Source organism: Salvelinus fontinalis, chromosome 20, assembly GCF_029448725.1.
Source record: "Salvelinus fontinalis isolate EN_2023a chromosome 20, ASM2944872v1, whole genome shotgun sequence".
NCBI classification, from domain to species: Eukaryota; Metazoa; Chordata; class Actinopteri; order Salmoniformes; family Salmonidae; genus Salvelinus; species Salvelinus fontinalis.
In genome coordinates this window covers 8,713,901-8,726,692 of record NC_074684.1, presented here as the reverse complement: position 1 = coordinate 8,726,692, position 12,792 = coordinate 8,713,901, and the positions used below count along the sequence as shown (strand labels likewise).

Below are 12,792 nucleotides of genomic sequence, written 5' to 3'. Positions count from 1 at the left end.
CATTACTTTAAGACATGAAGGTCAGTCAATCCGGAAACTTTCAAGAACTTTGAAAGTTTCTTCAAGTGCAGTCTCAAAAACCGTCATGCAATGAAACTGTCCTCCTCTCATGAGGACCTCCACAGGAAAGGAAGAGCCAGAGTTACCTCTGCTGCAGAGGATAAGTTCATTAGAGTTAACTGCACCTCAGATTGCAGGCCAAATAAATGCTTCACAAGTAGCAGACACATCTCAACATCAACTGTTCAGAGGAGACTGCGTGAATCAGGCCTTCATGGTTGAATTGCTGCAAAGAAACCACTACTAAAGAACACCAATAATAAGAAGAAACTTGCTTGGGCCAAGAAACATGAGCAATGGACATTAGACCGGTGGAAATCTGTCCTTAATTTGAGATTGTTGGTTCCAACCGCCGTGTCTTTGTGAGACGCAGAGTAGGTGAACGGATGATCTCCGCATGTGTGGTTTCCAACGTGAAGCATGGAGGAGGAGGTGTGATGGTGTGTGGGTGCTTTGCTGGTGACACTCTGTGATTTATTTAGAAACAAGGCACCCTTAACCAGCATGGTTACCACAGCATTCTGCAGCAATACGCCTATCCCATCTGGTTTGCACTTAAATCAAATCAAATCAAAGTTTATTTGTCACGTGCGCCGAATACAACAGGTGTAGACCTTACAGTGAAATGCTTACTTACAGGCTCTAACCAATAGTGCAAAAAAAAGTATTAGGTGAACAATAGGTAGGTAAAGAAATAAAGCAACAGTAAAAAGACAGGCTATATGCAGTAGCGAGGCTGTAAAAGTAGCGAGGCTACATACAGACATCGGTTAGTCAGGCTGATTGAGGTAGTATGTACATGTAGATATGGTTAAAGTGACTATGCATATATGATGAACAGAGAGTAGCAGTAGGAGTAGCTTGAAAGAGGGGTTGGTGGGTGGGACACAATGCAGATAGCCCGGTTAGCCAATGTGTAGGAGCACTGGTTGGTCGGCCCGATTGAGGTAGTATGTACATGAATGTATAGTTAAAGTGACAATGTATATATGATAAACAGAGAGTAGCAGCAGCATAAAAAGAGGGGTTTGGAGGGGAACACAATGCAAATAGTCTTATGGCTTGGGGGTAAAAACTGTTGAGAAGCCTTTTTGTCCTAGACTTGGCACTTGGCACTACTACCATGCGGTAGTAGAGAGAACAGTCTAGGACTGGGGTGGCTGGGGTCTTTGACAATTTTTAGGGCCTTCCTCTGACACCGCCCGGTGTAGAGGTCCTGGATGGCAGACAGCTTAGCCCCAGTGATGTACTGGGCCGTACGCACTACCCTCTGTAGTGCCTTGTGGTCAGAGGCCGAGCAATTGCCGTACCAGGCAGTGATGCAACCAGTCATTATGCTCTCAATGTTGCAGCTGTAGAACCTTTTGAGAATCTCAGGACCCATGCCAAATCTTTTTAGTTTCCTGAGGGGGAATAGGCTTTTCACGACTGTTAGTGTGTTTGGACCATTCTAGTTTGTTGTTGATGTGGACACCAAGGAACTTGAAGCTCTCAACCTGCTCCACTACAGCCCTGTCGATGAGAATGGGGGCGTGCTCAGTCCTCCTTTTCCTGTAGTCCACAATCATCTCTTTAGTCTTGGTTACGTTGAGGGATAGGCTGTTATTCTGGCACCACCCGGCCAGGTCTCTGACTCCCTCCCTATAGGCTGTCTCGTCGTTGTCGGTGATCAGGCCTACCACAGTTGTGTCTTCTGCAAACGTAATGATGGTGTTTGAGTCGTGCCTGGCCATGCAGTCTTGGGTGAACAGGGAGTACAGGAGGGGACTGAGCACGCACCTCTGGGGAGCTCCAGTGTTAAGGATCAGCGTGGCAGATGTGTTGCTACCTACCCTCACCACCTGGGGGCGGCCCGCCAGGAAGTCCAGGATCCAGTTGCAGAGGGAGGTGTTTAGTCCCAGGATCCTTAGCTTAGTGATGAGCTTTGAGGGTACTATGGTGTTGAATGCTGAGCTGAGTGAAGGAGTGAAGGAAAAGCAGCCAGCAAGTGCTCAGCATATGTGGGAACTCCTTCAAGACAGTTGGAAAAGCATTCCTCATGAAGCTGGTTGAGAGAATGCCAAGAGTGTGCAAAGCTGTCATCAAGGCAAGGGGTGGCTACTTTGAAGAATCTAAAATATATTTTGATTTGATTAACATTTGTGTGGTTACTACATGATTCCAAATGTGTTATTTCATAGTTTTGATATCTTCGCTATTATTCTACAATGTAGAAAATAGTAAAAAAATAAAGTAAAACCCTTGAATGAGTAGATGTGTCCAAACTTTTGACTGGTACTGTAAGTATTCAGACCCTTTGCTATGAGACTCAAAATTGAGCTCAGGTGCATCCTGTTTCCATTGATCATCCTTGAGATGTTTCTACAACTTCATTGGAGTCTGTGGTAAATTCAGTTGATTGGACATGATTTGGAAAGGCACACACCCGTCTATATAAAGTCCCACAGTTGACAGTGCATGAGTCAGAGCAAAAACCAAGCCATGAGGTCGAAGGAATTGTCCGTAGAGCTCTGAGACAGGATTGTGTCGAGGCCAAGATCTGGGGATGGGTACCAAGAAATGTCTACAGCATTGAAGGTCCCCAAGAACACAGTGGCCTCCATCATTCTAAAATGGAAGACGTTTGTTACCACCAAGACTCTTCCTAGAGCTGGTCGCTCGGCCAGAATGAGCAATCGGGAGAAAAGGGCCTTGGTCAGGGAGTTGACCAAGAACCCGATGGTCACTCTGACACAGCTCCAGAGTTCCTCTTTGGAGATGGGAGAACCTTCCAGAAGAACAACCATCTCTGCAGCGCTCCACCAATCAGGCCTTTATGGGAGAGTGACCAGGCAGAAGCCACTTCTCAGTAAAAGGCGCATGACAGCCCGCTTGGAGTTGCCGAAAGGCACCTAAAGACTCTCAGACCATGAGAAACAAGATTCTCTGGTCTGATGAAAACAATATTGAACACTTTGGCCTGAATGCCAAGCGCCACATCTGGAGGAAACCTTGCACCATCCCTACGGTGAAGCATGGTGGGGCAGCATCATGCTGTGGGGATGTTTTTCAGCGGCAGGGACTGAGAGACTAGTCAGGATTGAGGCAAAGATGAACAGAGCAAAGTACAGAGAGATCCTTGATGAAAACCTGCTCCAGAGCGCTCAGGAACTCAGACTGGTGTGAAGGTTCACCTTCCAACAGGGCAACGACCCCACAGCCAAGACAACGCAGGAGTGGCTTCGGGACAAGTCTCTTAATGTCCTTGAGTGGCCCAGTCAGAGCCAGGACTTGAACCAGATCTAACATCTCTGGAGAGACCTGAGAATAGCTGTGCAGCAATCCTCCCCATCCAACCTGACAGAGCTTGAGAAGATCTGCAGAGAAAAATGGGAGAAACTCCCCAAATACAGGTGTGCCAAACTTGTCGGGTCATACCCAAGAAGACTCAAGGCTGTAATCGCTGCCAAAGGTGCTTCAAGAAAGTACCGAGTAAAGGGTCTGAATACTTATGTAAATGTGATATTTCAGATATATATTTTTTAATACATTTTCAAACAAACAGAAAAACAGATTTTTCTTTGTCATTGTGGGCTATTGTGTGTAGTTTGGTGAGGGGGAAAAAAACAATTTAATCTATTTTAGAATAAGGCTGTAACGTAACAACATTTGGAAATAGTCTCGGGGTCTGAATAGTTTCGAATGCACAGTATTAGTTTATGCATAGGTTTATGAGGCCAAGCCCGATAAAAACCTTGAATCAAAATGATGCTTGTGCTGTTATACAATACATAGCCTACCACATATTATGCATGGCAGAAGAACATACAACAAAACTGATTTAAGATGTCTTTGTGACATAATTGGTCTAGCCTATACTCCAAAATTAAACGCGTTTGAGTAATCGTGTGGACTGTATTATTTTACATACTGCATGGACTGGATTACCTTATGCTACGCTCCAAAATGTCTATCCACGAGTCTGGGAGAGAATGTATAGCCCTGGGAGATGCTGTTGGTTCATTGATTGTGCAGGGCGGCTTACAGTTAGCTTACAATTATAGAGAATTTGTATATGATTTTGAATAGCCTAGTAAATGGGGATTTTGTTATATTTTCGTAATTAATAGGCTGACATTACCTTTAGCTACAGAACATCTCACCACTATGCGGTTCCTTTTTCTCGTCTCTCTCTCCTTTATTTTTTTCTCACGTGCGCAGACGGTTTGTCAATAGTTTAGTGAAATATGTTTAGTTGCGAAAACATGTTACTATCGATGTTCCCGTACAGATTTTATTTTTGGTTTCCGAAATTATTAAACGCAGGGTATCTGCAGGAACAGGGTTGGAGAACCCATGGCATACAGAGTTTGGGCGGAATATCACCTGTCGCACAGCGAGAGCATGCTCTTCAAACAGTGGTTGGCGTGTGTAGTGAAATAAATGTTATTGTAGTTATTTCTCAGTTGTTCATGTAAAGCACAGCTCCTCTATAAAACAGAAGTAGCCATATCCGGCAACATTGACAAACCCGCAGGAAAGCGCGCAGCCTTCATTCGCTATTCGAGTGCATAGCCTACGGAATACGTCTTTTTTCCACTGTCCCTGTTCCTGCCCATTTGATAATGGTCCATTCTAAATGGAAACTAATTTTACATATTAGTAAAGACAAGATTAAATTGAGAATAGGGTGAAAATATGATCACACGATGAGAGAACAGCCGTGCAGCCTGAGGCGAAGACAGAGCGCAAGCTTCTTCTTTTTTTTTGCATAAAGTAGCATCATGCAACCCATATATGTTGTGATTTCTGAGAAATTCTATGGTTTATATCATTCACAACTAAAGTTGCTAAGTAATTCTAAATCTAGCGTAGCCTATAGGACCTGTTTCAAATGATCACTTTTACGCTCAACATAGCCACTTCATATAAGCACTCCATTCTATTTTACTCAGCTAAGTTAAATGATATTCTTTTTACAATAACATTATATTATATAAAATAATGTTATGGGATTTATAAGCATATATTGTCAGCTAAATGAACAAGCCTACAGCCTATGGCATGGAGCATAGCCAGATCAAATACAGTAGGCCAACTCATTTTCTTTTGCATGACAATAACCGGCTGACATAATTTCATGACCACCACAGCACAAGGTGAGATCCATACTCTAACCAATACACCATATCCCGTCTTACCAGGTAAGTAACATATACTACCTTAAGTACTACGCTACATTACATCTACTCTAACCACTACACCACATACCTGTCCATAGGAGGTAATATCAGATTATACAGCTACTGCAACCATTTCTAGAAACTACAATCAACTACACTCAAATATTATTATAACCCCTACAGTACATCAGTCATTCTCAACCAGGGGGCCTTGGACCCCTGAGGGACCTCCGTGAGCTTTCATGGGGTCCCAAGAAAACAGATGGAATTGGATTCTGGTGCCAAATTCAATAAGGGAAAGAAAAATAACAGAGTAAGAAAAAGATATTTCGGTCTCACACAGTAGTTGTATTCCCAACACACCTAGCTCCAGTGTTCCAGTGCAAACACAGACCGGGGAGAGATCTCAGGTTGGTTCTATTTAATAGATGAAGCACTTCAGAGAAGCTCCTCTCTGCCTGGAGCTGTGGAACACATCCCCACTCATCTGGAGAAGCAGTTGATCATTCAAACACTTCATCCTTGCTGCTGTAAATTGGTAGCATTTCTGTGTGTGTGTGTGTGTGTGTGTGTGTGTGTGTGTGTGTGTGTGTGTGTGTGTGTGTGTGTGTGTGTGTGTGTGTGTGTGTGTGTGTGTGTGTGTGTGTGTGTGTGTGTGTGTGTGTGTGTGTGTGTGTGTGTGTACAGTAGATGTTTGTTTTGTGTGTGTCTGTATAAAAATATTTGTGTGTGTATATGTGTGTGTATGTATGTTTGAGTGTGTCTGTGTGTGTGCTGTGCTTCTTTTTCTGTCCTCCTTAAAAAGGTTTTGTGTTAGTAGTTACTGTGGTGGCACAGATAGCAGAGTTTGGATGGGTAGAGAAGTGAAAAGAGTGAACAGCTTCTCTACTTGCTGTTTGTAGCAAGTGTCTAGATGTCACTGTTTTTCAGCTCCATTGCCACGTTTGGATGTGTGATGGTGTGTAATCTCTTGCCTTTTAGTTAGTTCTAAAGGAAGGCTGGTTGGCACACAGTAGAGCATTTGTGTGCATGTGTGTCTGTCTGTGTCTGTCTCCGTGTGTGTGTGTGTGTGTGTGTGTGTGTGTGTGTGTGTGTGTGTGTGTGTGTGTGTGTGTGTGTGTGTGTGTGTGTGTGTGTGTGTGTGTGTGTGTGTGTGTGTGTGTGTGTGTGTGTGTGTGTGTGTGTATATAAATGTGTGTACCCCCAACAAAGATAGCTTATGACGGCATTAGAGGCCTGTTACGGTGGGGGATGGGGGAAACAGAGGGGGAAGGCCGGGGGGAGGCAAAGAGAGTCATTTTGGGCCTTAATCTGTCATGCAAGCGTTACCGCGTAAGAGAGCAGTGAGTTCATTTCTCCCAGAGGTTCTGTTGCTGGGGGAAAGATGGATCAGAGAGAAGGGCTACGCTATGGTAATGCCGTTATAAAGAAAGTAAAGCTACTGTATGGATGAAACTACACAGACAAAATGTAATAGTGAGGAATGTCTGTGGTTTGGTAAAGGCTAGTAAGGGAAGGGTACTAGTGAGGGAAGGGTACTAGTGAGGGCAACAGAACGAGTGAAAGTCTTTCGTTTTTTATATATAGAAAGACTGAGAATGGGCGGCCAGGACTCTGTAGGCCCGCTGACTGCCCTTCATAACTTTGTGATGTGTGGAGGATGTGAGTGGGAGGACTCTGCTTCCCCAGAGCACACATACATACAGTAACACAGTAGCTAACATGTAAACAGACAATCTCCTGAGCACATACAGTGGGGAGAACAAGTATTTGATACACTGCCGATATTGCAGGTTTTCCTACTTACAAAGCATGTAGAGGTCTGTAATTTTTATCATAGGTACACTTCAACTGTGAGAGACGGAATCTGAAACAAAAATCCAGAAAATCACATTGTATGATTTTTAAGTAATTAATTAGCATTTTACTGCATGACATAAGTATTTGATCACCTACCAACCAGTAAGAATTCCGGCTCTCACAGACCTGTTAGTTTTTCTTTAAGAAGCCCTCCTGTTCTCCACTCATTACCTGTATTAACTGTACCTGACAAATCCGGGTTTGGAGGATGCCAGGACAACGCTACCTGCCCCAATGCATAGTGCCAACTGTAAAGTTTGGTCGAGGAGGAATAATGGTCTGGGGCTGTTTTTCATGGTTCGGGCTAGGCAGCTTGACAATGCCCCCGTGCACAAAGCGAGGTCCATACAGAAATGGTTTGTCGAGATCGACTGGCCTGCACAGAGCCCTGACCTCAACCCCATCGAACACCTTTGGGTTGAATTGGAACGCTGACTGCGAGCCAGGCCTAATCGCCCAACACCAGTGCCCGACCTCACTAATGCTCTTGTGTCCACATACTTTTGGTCATGTAGGGTATCTATATCAGTATATATATATATATATATATATATATATATATAGAGAGAGAGAGAGAGAGAGAGAGAGAGAGAGAGAGAGAGAGAGAGAGAGAGAGAGAGAGAGAGAGAGAGAGAGAGAGAGAGGAGAGAGAGAGAGAGAGAGAGAGAGAGAGAGAGAGAGAGAGAGAGAGAGAGAGAGAGAGAGAGAGAGAGAGAGAGAGAGAGAGAGAGAGAACGATGCTTGCAACACTACAATCGTAAGTTTGATTCCCGCAGTGGCCACCCAAACGGAAATGTCTGTCACTTTGGATTCAAGTGTGTGCTTAATGTCATAGAGAAAAGGAATCAGCTGTGAAAACCATCCAGCGCTACCAGTAGGTGGCCCATAGAAATATTATCACTAGATGTGCCCACCCATTACAGACCCATTGACTTGAATAAGGATGGCCATTCTATTTCAACGAGTCAGTCCATCCACCCTGTGCCTTTCTACTACTTCCCCTCTGATTGGCCAGAACCGTATGAGATGCCAATCTAGAGGAGTTTAGAAGATAAGACATGTTAACTGAAGGGACGTATGGCTGCAGTGATTCAGTCTCTCTCATTCTGTTGTAATGAGGTTCTCTGAGCTCCAGGCTGCTCTGCCTGTCTGCTCCACTCATAACGAGGCCATCAGGACTGCTGTGTATGTGTGTGTGTGTAGGGAAAAAACGGGATGTGTGTGAGTATGTTTCTTACAGGGATAGGGGGAGATAGATATACACACACTGTACATCAGTGGAGGCTGCTGAGGGGAGGACGGCTCATAATAATGGCTGGGACGGAGTCAATGGACTGGTCTCAACCACATGGAAACCACGTGCTTGATACCATTCCATTGACTCCATTCCAGACATTATTATGAGCCGTCCTCCCCTCAGCAGCCTCCGCTGACATGCATTCACTATGTGTCTGTGTGTTTACTAAGGCTGCTATGGTGTTACACTGCAGTGCAGTGATGCAGTTTATTTACAGGTATGGGTGAGAAGATGAGGAGTGCTGTGTTGTGTTCTGCTGTACTGTACCCTTCTGCAGTAGAGACCTGTGTGAGGGTACAGTGAGGGTACAGGTGCACTATCTACGGGGGAGGGGGGGGGGGGGGGGCACAGGAGAGAGAGGGGGGTGGAGGGAAAGAGATCAAATTAGAGGGGGGAGGTAGAGAGAGGGGGAACGATTGGGGATGGATGGAATGGAAGTAGAGAAAATGAGAGCGGGGGGGAGGGAGGGAATGAGAGGTAGAGAGAGGGAGAATAAGACAAAGGGAGGGGGAAGGAGAGAGTCATGCCATTGTGTTGGCTGCTGATTTGTTTATGCCTGTAGCGGTAAGCCGCCGAGTCTGTTAGAAGATACACGCATGTGGGAAAACACACACGACTCAGGAGTACAGTGCCTCACTGCCTTGCAGACAACCTACCGTACGTAGTGTCATACTTACTGAGAGCTACATTCTCACCCACGCAGCCTAGCAGACATGCATGTACAATCAAACGTACACACACTGTTTCCCTCCAGTACAGATTGCTAGTAGAGTACTCCCTTATGGCAGACACACTCACACCTCTCTCCTCTCCATGGGTGACCTAGGTCGAGCAGACCAGCAGACCAAACCTGTCCCTGTTCATCATAAAGTACCTGATGATGTTGGTAGTAGGGATCCCTTCAGTGTTCTGGGTGGGCAGCAAGAAGACCTGCTTCGAATGGGCCAGCTTCTTCCACGGTCATAGACGCAAAGAGTAAGTCTCTGAAACACGCTTTCTCTCCCTAACATCAATGTATTTCTCATGAAGAGCAATGTTTTTTTTATTTTTTTTTATGAGTTGCACGATTAGTCCACATTTGAATTCGATCAAATACATATGCCATTGTATATGATATGGAATGCAGGCGATGCACTGCATCAATGTATTATACCTGCTGGCTTTAAGTAAAGTGGTACCACGATTTTAAATTCAACAGTGCTGTATAGTAGTGTTAGTGAAAGGCCCCCTCTCTGCGTTCACCACCACCCCCCCTCCCCTGTTATCAGTGCATTAACCCCCTCTCCCATTCCCTGTTCCACACACTCCTCCTTCCTCATGTACCTTTCCACCTTCCCTTTCTCTCTCCCGTCCCTCCTCCGCCTCTCCCTCCCCTCCATCCCTCCCTTCCCCTTCTCCTCGTCCCCCTCTTCCTCTCCCTTTTCCAGTAGCGTGGTCAACGAGAGCAGACAGGTACTCCAGGAGCCAGATTTTGCTCAGCTGCTCCTGCGGGACCCCAACACCCCCATCGCGAGGAAGTCCAGGGGGACGTCCACGCAGGGCACCTCCACCCACGCTTCCTCCACCCACCTGGCCATGCTGGACGAGCCCCCCAGCGGGAGCACCAGCCGGGCAAGTAGTGTCCGCAGCGCCCGCAGCAAGATGAGCAGCTTCCATGGAAGTCTGCATAGATCCAGAGACAGCAGGTAGGGATGGACAGGGATGATGGGGTGGGAACCGTGGGGGTGACAGATTGATTTAATAGATTTGGGGATTGAAAAAAGCCAGATGTGGAAAATGGGTATGGATGAATAGATCTGTGTAGATCTGAAAATGTTTAGATCTGAAAGGGTTTGGTAAGTGTTAAAAACATGGAGTATTTGTCATGTTATTTACAGTCCCAGATGCCTGACCAACCGTCTCTCTCCTCTCCTCTGTTAGGTACACGGCATGTAGTTTCCGCGGCGTTGACGATCGCCTCCCCTATGGCAGCATGCCCCGCCTCAACGACCAGTCAGGTTCCAGACACTGCAGCACCAACCGGCTAGACAGCCTATCAAAGCATGGCTCCACCCAGCGTCTGGATAGCCAATCACGGCACAGCAGCATCAGGGACCTTAGCAACGTCACCCAGGCCATTCAGAGCGCCCCCGGCAATGGAATCCACAGGGTCCTTGAGGAGGATGGAGCCACGGCCTGAACTGAGACATCTCAACGCCTGGCCACAAAACAAAGCTTAGCCTCTACCCTAAAACCCATGCCAACCTTTTAGCTAAACAAGAAGTGTCTAGGACATGTGTCCAACTCATTCCACAGAGGGCCAAGTGTTTGCGGGTTTTTGACTCCACCCTTGTACTTTGTTGATGAATTAAGGTCACTAATTAGTAAGGAACTCCCCTCACCTGGTTGTCTAAGTCTTAATTGAAATGGAAAAACAAAAAATCTGCAGATACTCAGCCATCCATGGAATGAGTTTGATACCCCTGGTCTAGGGGGTAGAGGTTGATTTTGGACTGGACATACTACAGTCCTCTATGGCTACATTTACACAGGCAGCCCAATTCTCATCTTTTGCTCAATTACTGTTCTTTAGACCAATCAGATCAGATAATTTGCCAATAATTGATTAAAAAAAAATCAGAATCGGGCTGCCTGTGTAAACTCAGCCACAGTATGACAGTTTGAAAATAAGGAGATTGTGAGGAAACTGGACATGCAGGACTGTTTGACAATGTGTCTCAACAGGTCTCCTCTCATTAAACAGCACTGATAAATGAAGATAGCAGACGACTTGGATTCAGAGGACAGAGTAACTTGGACTTGCAGGAGTGAGAGCTGAACCAATAAGACTGACATGGAAGAAGAATCATACTCTTGGGCACAGACTGCTGATATCCGATGCTTTTTGTTCAATGTTCTGGAGTCAGCTCTTAGTGAAGGACACTCTACCCTTTAAGTGTAGGACAGCTCTGGGATCAGTTTCAGGTGTAGGACATAATACTGACATTACAGAGCTTCTTATCTATCAGCACATTCCACTACTCAGGGGGGTGAAAAGGGTTAAATCGTAAGGATTCTACAATCTAAATCGTTCCATTATGGGTTACACAAGCACATGCTGCCAAGCACTCGTCCACGAAGGCCAAGACTTTATTCCTGCTGACCACATTGTTTACCTGCACGAGGAGTACTGTAGACGTGTCTCCAAAACCACTGTTGTACTACACTACTATACATTTAGGTACTTTTATACGTCAATTGGTTTCATTGCACTTCTGATGGAGGCAAGTTAAGGTACTGTATGTGATGAGTAGGGCCTGAAGTTTTTCCTGACTGTGACCTGCCCAGGGAAAACTCTGGGTCCTAGTGATAATGTGAAGGCGATAGGGACAGTGTCCTGTCCTGTTGTCAATCAATTGACAATGAAACAATTGTATTGATGAATCAGCCATTGTGAAGTGAAGGGCTGTATTGTATTACAGGATAAAAGCGGAATTCCAAACTCCAGCCTTATAGGTAGAAAATGAGTGTTCTTTTTCCCTCCAGTTAGAATTAGAATCAGTAGTATTATTACGAAGTGCATACTTACTTGTATAGATAATTGTTAGCCATAACTTCTAGTAGTGGCATGTGCATAGGTGTAAATAGATTTTTTTGGGGGTGGTGGTGGAGGGGGGGGGGGGGGGTGTCCTTTGTGGGATTTGTAATAAATCTTCTGAAAATACATCTGGAAAATGTGTAAGTGGATCTGTGCCCTAGCCTGGAAAACAAACTGAAATGCTCCATTTTACAAGTGAATCAGAGCGATTCAGTGTGGATCCAGGCTATTATGTGTGCTCCCAAGGAAATAAATGATAATCCGGACACGAGACTCAGTGAAGCCGTATTTGTAACAGCCCTCCGCTTTATTGAAATACATTGGAGTCAGGTTAATATAATGAGTTCTCCACAAGTGTGCTGGCCAGTTTCCATACATTATTTGTTTGACCTTACACCTTAAATATTTCTGTGCAAAAAGAATCTACATCACCTGTAGTGGGCCATCCTCAATAAAAGTCCCAAACCGTTCAAATAAAATGAGCAAGTCAAACTTAAAAACAAATTACAAACAAACAAAAAAATGATTACATCTATAACATGCAAAACTGTACAAATTATTACAAAGCAATCCTAGAAAAACAAAGTGTATAATATGATATGAAAGAACAAAATAATATAGAAGGAACTGAAGATAAGACCTCACTGAAATGCAAAGGCGTTTTTTTATTTTTTTAATGGTTATCATGGTGGCACCTCAGCCTCAAACTACTACCCTCCATCTGCTCTTTCACCCCGTTTCATCCTTAATTCAAAACACTTGTCTGATTTCTTCCTCCGTTTAAATCTGTCTTTTCTTCCACCTGAATCTTTAGACCCTTACTCCTAGTCACAGCT

General features: G+C 44.9%; 1 protein-coding gene across 2 annotated transcripts in view; it reads left to right on the top strand.

The window, feature by feature from the left end:
• Positions 1 to 12,031, top strand: part of LOC129817245 (frizzled-3-like) — a 31,113-nt gene extending 19,082 nt beyond the window's left edge. For both annotated transcript variants that reach the window (XM_055872294.1, XM_055872295.1), the window contains exons 7-9: positions 9,206 to 9,354; positions 9,807 to 10,064; positions 10,300 to 12,031. In XM_055872294.1, the coding sequence (XP_055728269.1) occupies positions 9,206 to 9,354; positions 9,807 to 10,064; positions 10,300 to 10,558 (666 nt within the window). In that variant the 3' untranslated portion in view covers positions 10,559 to 12,031. The remainder of the gene's footprint in view (positions 1 to 9,205; positions 9,355 to 9,806; positions 10,065 to 10,299) is intronic.
• Positions 12,032 to 12,792: the final 761 nt, after the last annotated feature.